Below are 11,382 nucleotides of genomic sequence, written 5' to 3' on the forward strand. Positions count from 1 at the left end.
ATGGATTTTAGTAAATATTATTACTCAAATTTGTAGTTACTAAAAAGAATATGTCATAATTATAGCGCGAAGGATAATTTTTGATATTTTATAAAAATATATGTGATAATCTAATTTATTTTTATCCATTAATTTAAATTAAAGAGTTATTTCATTTCAAAATATGAATGGGGTATATATCATTTTTCAAACCCAAGAAATATTAAATTCAACATTCTACTATATCAGTTTCTAATTCATAAACTCACTAACCCAGACAGAGTTTATACTTTAATTTAATTAGTTAAAAATATGTAGACTTAATACATTGATAATCAGTCAAACTTGTTTATAAATTTCATTGATATATTTAAACTATAATTTTTAAAAATTAAATATATACAAACACATAATTATTTTCCCTAAAAATTAGGTATTTTCAATTTAAATTTTAAGTTTATTTTATGAGTCTTCTCAAATATATATCCATTATATAAATAAATACTTGATTGAAAAAAATTGTAATTCAAATATCTAAATATAATTTAAAGGAGTATTAATGTGTTAAATATATTTATGCTTTCTACGCATGTTTTTAATCTCACTAAACGATATAAAAAAACATCATAGTGTTTTTAGTTATATTTTCGGCAGTACAATATTAAAATAAGATAATTTTTTAAATAAAATAAATTAATAAATTTACATAAATGATCTTTGAGATTGAAACATATATAATTAAATAATAAAAATACAATTGTTAAATCACCGAACCGTAACAACCTAATGTTCCCCTGCACTTGTCACATGCATGCCCAGCCGAAACAAAACCAATAGGAATCCATTAATATGTAAAATTGTATTACTAATTATTTTATATTGTTCCAACTTTTTAAAATATCACTCAAAAATACGTTTGAATATGTAGTACTTTTTTTAAAAAAAAGTATGGCTCAGTTAGTTTAAAGGATGGTCATTTAAATAGATAATTTGAATCGATTCTTTTTCCATCATTATTGAGTTGAGCTTATTACATAGGGCTTGCATAATATGGTTTACATCTCCTAATAGTTTGTAGAGTATTACATAATAAGAGGTTTACCTAATGCATATAATGATACAAAATACTTACCCAGAGTGCTTACTCGAACGATAGAAACTGTGATAAAGGTGATATCAACGACATATTATCTTGATTTTCTAAAAAAATACTTAATATATTTTTAATATCTCAATTTTTGTGACTGTCTTTACTTTTTATCCTGTTCTAAAAAGACATATTTTTTATTTAATAATTATTAAATAAATTTAATTTAGTAAATAAAATAAAGTATTTCCTTATTTTTTTTTTATTTGGAACCCCAGGATATAACCCGCAACTGCTACAACCTCTGCCCTTTGAGTGAGCACTGGGTAAACCTCCCAGGGGATGTAAATCGCACTAGGCAAGCCCTATGCGACAGACTCGACTCAAAAGGCATTGAGGGGGATCGATCCAGGGTCATCCGTATGGATAACCACCCTCCAAACCAACTGAACCATCCCGAAATTGACAATTCCTTATTTTTAAAATTTAGTGTTTGATCAAATAATAACATATAAATTAATATAGAAAATATATTAAGTAATTATATAAAATAATAATAATCAAATATTATTAAAAAATAATTTAATAAGTATACTTCTAATTAAAGTTTTTTAAAAAGGTATATATATAAAAAAGAAACAGAGAGAAGTATAATTTATTATGTTGGTTAATGATTTAAAATTTTAAATGAAAATAATTAGTTGCTTCAATCACAAATTGGATAAGTCTTACAACCTATAACGCCCCATTGGGTTCCGCAAATCATAAATAAATAAATTTTTTTGCCACCATTTTTTAATTCTCTTAACAGACCCCTCGTCTTTACTGCTCTCTAAGGGTGACCAGTGCGCACTCACCGTCACTTTTTCTACGTGTCACCTGCATGTCCTCCGTTAACTCTGACGTGTTCATTTTTATAATATGGCGCGCATTATACCCTCAGCGCACATTAGCTTCTCTATACATTTAATATTATTTTTTCCAATTTCCCACCCAATTTTTACTCCTTTTTACTCTACGCTTAAAATATACTTCCCCTTAACAACTGCTTCGTTTCTCTCTCTCTCTCTCTGCAGAAGCCGAAAAAATCCATTTGCTTAAAGCTATTTGTCAGCTAGCTTCTGCTCTGTTGCAAATTGATATCTTCAAGGAAAAAGAGCATTCATATCATTTTTTTGATTACTTATGCTATAAGTTTTCTGTTGATGTGTATGAACATGGTGCTATATGCTAGATGAATCTGTGTGAATTTGTTTCAACAAAGCTAGCAGAAAGCAGAATAACTGGATTCGTTCGGTTTTGAGTTATATACTCAGGCATAACACAGTTGAGGTTGAAAGGTAAGTATAACGTGAAAGTTGTTGTCAGGTTAAGTAAAATGTGTTTTGATTGTTATTGTTGGTGATCGGATTTCTGAGAAAAATTGTGGAAGTTTTTTTTCCGGCGGTTGTACGGTGGATCGGAGTTTGGGTTTGATAAAGGTGAAAGTAGTTGAGAAAGCAGGTGATTGAAGCGTGCGGGTGGGAACTTTTTTTGTTTTTGGTTGGGTGAGATTTTTGTTCACGTGAGGATTGTGAAAAAATGCCACATAGAACGACTTACTTCTTTCCAAGGCAATTTCCTGACCGTGGGTTGGATGCATCTGCAAAGTTTGTTAATGATCACGAGAAGGAGAAGAAGATCAGTGACGTTGAGGATCGAAAGTCTTCTTCAAAGGAGAGCGATGTCACATCGAAACAGCTCATAAGTGATGTGAAAGAGACTAATAACAATAGTGATGCTACGTTTTCGTACGGGAACCGTGATAAGATTCACGGGAAGCAGTTGGCTGCTTTTGTCAACTGGCTGACTGAGAAAAATAAGAAAGGGAAATCAATACAGAATCACGTGAAGATCAAATTGGATGATGGAGATACAGAGGATGAACATGAACTTTTGCTACCTGTTCCTCCTGAAGCTGTACCGATACATGAACTGCAGGTTGATTGCCACGTCGCACCGCCGGAGCAGAAGCAGCAGGGGACATTTGATCGGAAAGCGTCATTGCAGAGGTTGTCGAGTAGTGGAAGCAATTACAGTTGTGTGGGGAAGCAATTCGAGAGACAAACTTCGTTGCAAAGGCTGTCGAGTTGGGGAAGTACTAGTTATGCAGGGAGTTTGTTTTCAGGAACAACGGTTGATGGGAACTGGCCGAGTACGGGAGTTAAAGACACGCAGACGTCGACAACAAGGGAAGTGGAGGAGGAAGTGGTGGTGCAGGATGCAGAGGCGAGAGTTGATAGCGAGGATACATTGATGCAGAAGTCGAAGGAGAGCTATTACTTGCAGCTCACACTCGCTAAAAAGCTTGTAGAGCAAGCCATGCTTGCTTCTGGAGAGCCTATTCTTCTGCAGGAGTGCAAAAGTATCAAGGGCCTTGGTGGATCTTCTGATGCTCAAACTGTATCTTATCGTTTATGGGTATCTCTTCTTCCTCCCTCTTCCCCTCTCTCTCACTGTCTCACACACACTCTATAGTTCTGGGGGAAATGCATGCCTGTTTGTTTTTCCTTCTCCTGATGAAATTGGGAGTAGGGGAAATGGGGAAGGGGATTAAAAGGTGGGATTCGAACCCTCACCAGCTAGGTTAAAATTCAGGTAGCCAATAGCCAACCAATTGACCTACTGAGATTTCACCGGAAGAGCATGTCTGGTAGTTATTCTTATGGGGGAGAATAATTCTGTTTCCTGTTAGTTTAGCTGTAAGTATTTGTCATTTAATTCCGTGGGTTCTTAATTATCTGACGGTGAAGTTTGTGAAAACTTTCAGGTGAGTGGTTCGTTGTCTTATGCTGATAAGATATCTGATGGGTTTTACAACATATTAGGAATGAATCCATATTTGTGGGTTATGTGTAATGCCACAGAGGATGGTAAACAAATACCATCTCTAATGGCATTAAAAGGAATTGAACCCAGTGAGACATCAATGGAGGTTGTTCTTATTGATAGGCGTGGGGATTCAAGGCTCAGGGAATTAGAAGATAAAGCTCAAGAAATTTACTTTGCTGCTGAGAATACGTTAGTCTTGGCAGAAAACCTTGGCAAGCTTGTGGCTGTCTATATGGGGTAGGTTTATTGATTTTCTTCAAAGTATGCTCTTTTGGACTGCATATTCTTCTGTGTGATATTGGATTACTTGAAATTTAAGGGGCTCTTTTCCGGTGGAGCAAGGTGATCTTCATCAGCGGTGGAAAGCTGTTAGCAAGAGATTACAAGATTTGCAGAAGTGCATTGTGCTACCAATTGGCAGTTTCTCGTCAGGACTTTGCAGGCACAGAGCTATTCTGTTCAAGGTTAGTGAGAGACTTCTTTTTCATATGTTCGAAGTCTCCATTGTCTTTTTCACATTCTTTGCAATTAGATCTATCTAGAAAATTGCTTCCCCTCCCCTTCTCCTGGTGCTTTTCTTGGGTCCACTTTATCTGCACATTGACGTGTATAGTAGGAGAAAAATAAGTTAGTGTTTCGGTCTGAAACCTGAGAAGTAATTTACTGCAGATAAGATGAAATATTTTCCGATTAAAGGTCAAACAAATTATGCTAAGTGACTGGATAGAAGCTAGTTACTGTGCAATATTGACTATGCCATACAAGGGGGTGTTTCAAGTTTGTGATTAGACAGTGATCAATAGCCTCTTTTTGATGAATTTGTCAGTGTTATATATTCTTGAAAACCTAATGTGGCTACCACATTAAGGAAACAACTTCTAGATATTAACTGAAACAGATTTAGGTGCCAAGATAAGAGGAGGCAGCAGCATGGTACTGAAGGAGTTTAAACAAATAAACTCTGATTGTTAAAAAGAAAAAAAAAATCTTTGGTAATGCAATCGATCTTTAATCATTTTGAGCAATTTATTTTGCCCCCAAAACCTCCGTGGTTTGTTAGCTTCCTCAATGCTGCAATCGGATTTGAGAAGTTATGTACTTGATTATGAACTCAGTATGATGTTTGATGAAGGGGCATATTGATTGTCAGTTTTACCTAGGTTGTTTTCATAACTTTTGAGCGACTTAAAAAAAAAGGTTCTGCTTGGCACTCACCATAGACAATTAAAAGGTATCACATAAAAAAATCACCAGTGAATGTAGCTTGTGAAGAAATAATCATAATGGATCTTATCCAGTAAGGAATATGTGAACTTAAGGCTCATTTATTCTTGTTGAAATGCTATCTTCTCTCCATGTGGTAATTGTTTAGTGGGCAGGGTGAGATAGGGTTCTGATTTGCTCTCTCATTCATCATTCTTGTAATTAGTTTTATTGAAAGGAAGGTTTTTGAAGACTGAAATTTAACTGGTGATTTTATGATATACAGAAATTGGCGGATTATGTAGGTTTGCCTTGTAGGATAGCTCGAGGTTGCAAGTATTGTGTCGCAGATCACCGGTCTTCTTGTCTGGTGATAATTGAGGACGACAGAAGATTGTCAAGGTAAAACATCTTATCCACTATCTCTTCAATCAAAGTAGTTTTCTCCTCTACCATCAACAAGTATTTTCTCCTTAGCGGGTTTGGTTTTTGTTTCAAATGTTACAAATGTATCTCCAACATTTTAATCTGATATAATGTTTGGGACCTCATTATTGGTTACCTCATACTTGACATTTCTTTCAGCCTTTAATTGTGCTTTCATGAGTATTACTAAGATTAAAGTAGTGGACCTTTGCTGCTTTGATTTTGCATTATTATCTTCAGGTATGACACATTTTTGAAAGGCCCAAGTCCAATGATCAGGAGATTTAATACATGTTTAAATACTGGCGAGCTTGATGCTTATTTTTAGTTCATTGTTATTGACACAGTGTTTATCTTATCAGAGAATTTGTGGTTGATCTTGTTGGGGATCCGGGAAACGTACATGGTCCAGATTCCTCTATCAATGGAGGTGTATTGTCTCCTGTGCCTTCACCACTTAAAGTATCTCATTTGACAGAGTTTCAACAGCCTTATATGGATAGTGACATAAGTAATCAGTTATTGCATTCAGATGACACATTTGCTGCTCCAGAAAATGCCTTGCATACAGGTGTGCTATTATTTGCATAGCCCTGTGTAGTTTTTAATTGGTGCATATTGATAGAAGAAAAGGAATGTCACTGGTTGAACATGAAGTTGTTTATATAACAGAAATGATAAGACAATTGGCCTTCTTATATGGATCACATTATATGTTTTATCTCTATTACAAAGTATCCAGTTTGCAGCACAGGAAAAGACTTATGTGGAAATTCTCTTCTGGACTTCATAGAAAGAGCTTGTTTTATGCATTTGCTTAATTGTTAGAATCAGCAGTTGGGTAATTTTGAAATTCAGAATCTTCATTGTCACCATTAGAGTGACTAAATTTGCAATTTCTCTTCTTGCAGACCCCCATGTTGAGAGTAAACACGTGGAGGAAATTGTTGTCAGTGATAAGCCAAAATTTCCAAATGATCCACTTTACCAACCTTATCAAGCTTTGGAAGTTAAACCATGTGAAGTTCTTGTTGGGGCTGAAACAGCAGGAGATGAGAATTCTAGACCTAGAGAAGACAAAATTATTATCAGGCAGACTTACAAGAAGGAGGTTGTTCTGTCCAAAAACTCACCATTGCAACCTGGCAGACCGCCAAAAGCTACTTTAATAGGTAAAATGGATGTAATGGAGCTTGGAGGTAGAACTGGGAACCGTGAGAAACATCCGACAACAACAAATCCAAGATATCTGTATCTTGAGCCTTTTCTTGCTATGGACTGGCTTGAGATCTCATGGGACGAATTGCATATAAAAGAGCGTGTTGGCGCTGGTGCGTCTTTGTCAATATATCTACTGACTGTAAATTAATCCTCAGTTATTGAACCCTGTTTGACATCAGTGTATCTTGATGTACTACTCTTCTTTCATGCAGGTTCATTTGGAACAGTACATCGTGCTGAATGGAATGGATCGGTGAGTGTTATTTATTTGTGTTGTCGCAATAGTAATCATGATAATTTATAAGATTAGAAGATTCTGTTCAAACCAAAAAAAAATTATAATAATTTTGCATGTTTGTACCTGTATTGACTGCATTACACATCAAAGTTGTAGGGATGATGTCATGTCAATTGTTAAGGCAATTATGTAAATCACATTGAAGTAAGACATTTGTGTAACTCCATGTCAATAGAATTGTAGTGCTCAGATCATTGCTTGATGATGCTAGTGGTATCTCATTATTGACTAAACTTCCCCGCATAAGGTAGGCCAATTTGCTCTTACTTTGTGGTTTCTAGATTAGATATTTCCTCTTAACTTGCATGTATTAATAGGGGAAAAAGGATTGACAACAAATGCATGAAGTTGAAGTTCCATACATTTTTAGAAGATGCTTTGTGGAAACTATTTCTAGCGTCGGAAATAGTGTGCCTTATTTTTTTCCGGACTGATCAAGTATGGTACTAACTACTGCAGGATGTTGCAGTCAAGCTGCTTACCGTCCAGGATTTTCATGATGATCAGTTGAAGGAGTTTTTAAGGGAGGTGAGAGCATGTGATTGTTGGTTTAACTGTTGTATGCTATGTATGCTAGCTACAATAAAATGTTATAGGTTTCGGATAAAGATAAGCTTACTTTCTACAGCTGATCTTTTTCTTCTTTTTCTTGTTTCCCCTGTATGGCGATGGTAAGCACAAAAGGCAGAACTACAGAAAGAAATAATGCATTTATTTAGTTTAATCTACTACACAGCATCTGACCAAACTAGCTTGGGATTGAGACATTAGTAGTTGTTCTAGTTTAATCTTGGCATTTTGCAATCTATTGTGAATTGGATTTCATATCTATGCTTGTGATATTCTGAAATCTAGTACATGGATTTTGTGAAAAGAGGGTTCCCTGTATTGAATAGAGTGATCCTGTAGTCTTTCACTTCTCCTGTGTTCCATTGTCATTTTGGTCATTTTATTCACATTCTTGTATTGGTATCTATCGTTGATGGTAACTCAGTATTCATGTTTTCTGAAGGTTGCAATTATGAAACGCGTCCGTCATCCAAATGTGGTGTTGTTCATGGGGGCTGTTACCAAACGCCCTCATCTATCAATTGTGACTGAATATTTGCCCAGGTAACTTGTGTTTCAGTGGCTGCATAACATTCTTCCTTTCTAACTTCAAGTACTTGAGGGGCCTAAGTTTTTGTGCCTTGATAATGATGATAGAGGAAGCCTCTACCGTCTGATACACAGGCCAGCTGCTGGGGAATTGTTGGACCAGAGGAGACGTATCCGTATGGCTCTGGATGTGGTTTGTGCCAATTTCACAGTTTCATACTTTTGATGCTTTCACCTAGAAAATTTTCTGATTCGTTTGAAATACAGGCCAAGGGTATCAACTATCTTCATTGTCTGAGCCCACCCATTGTGCATTGGGATCTGAAATCTCCTAACCTGTTGGTTGATAAAAATTGGAATGTAAAGGTAAAGTGTTGCCTACTTACCTTCGAGTTTAAAGTTGAATTTTGCACTTTTGATATTCTGAAATGTTTCTTCCAGGTGTGTGATTTTGGTCTTTCAAGATTTAAAGCTAATACGTTCATATCATCAAAATCAGTTGCTGGAACTGTAAGTACCTTCCAACACAGACAAACTATCTTTCATATGCAAGAACAGGTAGCATATGTATCTTATGCCAAATAATAATGAGCAAGGAAATACTTGGGCTGAGGTGCTTATCCTTCACCTTGCCATAGACATTTAGGATTAGCAGCTAATTTGTGCGAACTCTTCACTTTTGGTGCCGCACGTGTGTCAACACTACATGCGTCTGGTATCCATAATGATATGGTCAATGGATTTTGGGTACTTAGACCAAAATCAATTGAGAAATTCGAGACGGATGCAATTTAGGCATGTGTTCTTTTATCTTTAAAAGATATTTGATACTAAAAAGTCCGTAACCAGAAGGTTCTCTAAAGATATTTACAGGCCTAACATCATTGAATGTGCAATGAACTCAACAAGTCTATCATGGCCTCTATATTATTTGCAATGGTCACGTTACACCAAAAAAGACAGTAAAGAGATGCATTTGTACTTCTTCATAATTACATATTTAAACTTGCTCTCAAATATTCGTGCATTCCTTTCCTTCCAAACAGTCCTCCATGATTTAAGTATATTTTTATAACTATATTTTAGAAAATTGAATTATTTTTAGCTGAAACCCTGTACCTGTATCCATACTCCTGAATCTTTAAATTTATTTCATGGAGGATCAGATCTCTAGATCTGCACCCATATTGGTTACCAGCATCTGAGTCCGAGCAACTAGAGAATTATGAGCTGCTTGGCTCCATTTACTTATCTTAGATGCCAAGTCTTTTAGCCATTAGGATTGCAAAAACACGAAAATTGAATACTGTAGGGCCTCTGATACAGGCAGCTCTTATTTTTGTGCATGATAACTTCTAGATTACAACCATTTCTTTCAATCACATCTACATTTTAGCCAGGTTCTAATATTGAAAACCACGTCTTATTATCTATTAGTCGAAGTTCTGATGTGGACAAAACATGTTTCTTCTGTGAAAATCGGCTAGCAAAGTATATGAAGAGTATGGATATAGTTAAGAATTTTACAGAGGCTCTTGTCTCTTGGTTTCTCAAGTAGGTGTTACCTCTGATATTTCCTTTTGCGTTGCCCTTATTTTTCAGAATCTTCTTGTCCTGATTAATAGGAAATATTGCTCTAATTGCTTTCAATAGTCCGTGAAATACAATTACTCTGATTTTTGCGCCTTTCTACTTGATGAATGTATCCGTCGTCAACAGTGTACCTACCTCCCATGGCAGTACAAAGTCATCTTTTTCGAACTCTTTACATTTTGCAGGTTGTGCAATTTCTTGTAACGTCCTTCAATCAGCCTGTAACTCTCTTACTTTTTGTTTCAGCCTGAGTGGATGGCCCCTGAATTTCTCCGTGGAGAACCCTCAAATGAGAAGTCTGATGTGTACAGCTTTGGTGTAATTTTATGGGAGCTTGTTACCATGCAACAGCCTTGGAATGGACTGAGCCCTGCACAGGTTTACTTCTTCCCTGCTGCCCTCCACACCCCATATTTCTCCCGGACTTAAATATTAAAAAACACGATGTATTTGACGTGTTATTTGTGAGCTTTCAGGTAGTTGGTGCTGTAGCTTTCCAGAATAGGAGGCTCACTGTTCCACAGAACACTTCTCCAATGTTGGCATCTCTTATGGAAGCCTGCTGGAATGAGTAAGTAAACATGTTAATACTACTAGAAGCATCCGCATCCTTTTTTTTTCATCTCGATCTCTACTAGTCAACTTGTGTTGTAGATCATGTCAAAGAATTCTCTACCTCTGCTCTCTATTTCCATCAGTTAATAGTTTCACGTTTTTCTTGCAGTGACCCGGTACAACGCCCATCCTTTGCTAGCATTGTGGATACATTAAAGAAACTACTCAAGTCTCCACTACAGTTGATTCAGATGGGAGGAACAATGAAGAGTTAAGATACTCTCCACTTATCTTGGAGAAGAATAAATTCATCATAGTTCAAAGATACATAAATTACGTAATGCTGACGAAATCCGGAAACGTTGCCCAACAACTGCAAATATGTTGGCTCTCTTCAACTTTGAATGATAAACAAGCCTCTGTTAGTACCAGTTATAGATATGAGGCATTTCTAAAGCTGCTTAATTTCTTGCAAGAAACAACTCTAAACTTTGTCAGCCAATTATCCTTGCAAATGTGGAATAATTAGAGGCTGGAATTATAATTATGTAGTAGTATTTTGGAGAAGTATTCCTTGTAGAAGTCTATAATTATGTAGTATACGGGGAAAGTATTCTTGCAATAGTTTTTATTATTCTGATTACTGCAATAATAATATAGAAAAGGTCAGTTATTTATGGTTTATCTATCTTTATGTTCTTGTGGATTGCTTACAATCCGTTGATACTTGCGAATATTTAGTACAAGATACTACAATTTTTTTCTCGTTTATTCAAATATAAATTCAAAATCATTTTCTATTCGAATCATGATTTTAAGTTTATGTTCAAATGCTTACAAAATAATTTGAAGTACAACTATTTGTGTGAATTCGAATTTTATTGACTCAATAAGTTGATACGGGACATCAAGTGAACCAAATCATTTTCACTAATAAATATTTATAGCTAGTGATATAACTGAATATATATCAGCAATAAACTGGAGTAATTAACCTTCTGTTTGGATGGTTGTTATATATTATTTCATAATGTATGATATTATATTATAC

General features: G+C 35.5%; 1 protein-coding gene across 1 annotated transcript; it reads left to right on the forward strand.

Moving 5' to 3' along the window:
- Nucleotides 1–2,116: 2,116 nt before the first annotated feature.
- Nucleotides 2,117–11,019, forward strand: LOC125855014 (serine/threonine-protein kinase CTR1). The gene is made up of 15 exons (XM_049534643.1): nucleotides 2,117–3,526; nucleotides 3,876–4,174; nucleotides 4,257–4,401; nucleotides 5,427–5,542; nucleotides 5,929–6,137; nucleotides 6,478–6,897; nucleotides 7,000–7,040; nucleotides 7,545–7,613; nucleotides 8,098–8,198; nucleotides 8,292–8,376; nucleotides 8,451–8,549; nucleotides 8,625–8,693; nucleotides 10,023–10,154; nucleotides 10,253–10,347; nucleotides 10,501–11,019. Exons 1-15 carry the CDS (start codon nucleotides 2,648–2,650, stop codon nucleotides 10,604–10,606), a joined length of 2,865 nt encoding a protein of 954 aa, XP_049390600.1. The 5' UTR covers nucleotides 2,117–2,647; the 3' UTR covers nucleotides 10,607–11,019.
- Nucleotides 11,020–11,382: the final 363 nt, after the last annotated feature.

The sequence above is a fragment of the Solanum stenotomum genome, chromosome 2, assembly GCF_019186545.1.
Source record: "Solanum stenotomum isolate F172 chromosome 2, ASM1918654v1, whole genome shotgun sequence".
Taxonomy (NCBI): domain Eukaryota; kingdom Viridiplantae; phylum Streptophyta; class Magnoliopsida; order Solanales; family Solanaceae; genus Solanum; species Solanum stenotomum.

Bases quoted from the DNA above. Each gene is read 5' to 3' on its own strand.
- LOC125855014 (XM_049534643.1), top strand. From the start codon at position 2,648: ATGCCACATAGAACGACTTACTTCTTTCCAAGGCAATTTCCTGACCGT. The intron at 6,138-6,477 runs GTGTGCTATTAT...CTCTTCTTGCAG, and splicing joins AGAAAATGCCTTGCATACAG to ACCCCCATGTTGAGAGTAAA. The intron at 7,041-7,544 runs GTGAGTGTTATT...TAACTACTGCAG, and splicing joins GTGCTGAATGGAATGGATCG to GATGTTGCAGTCAAGCTGCT.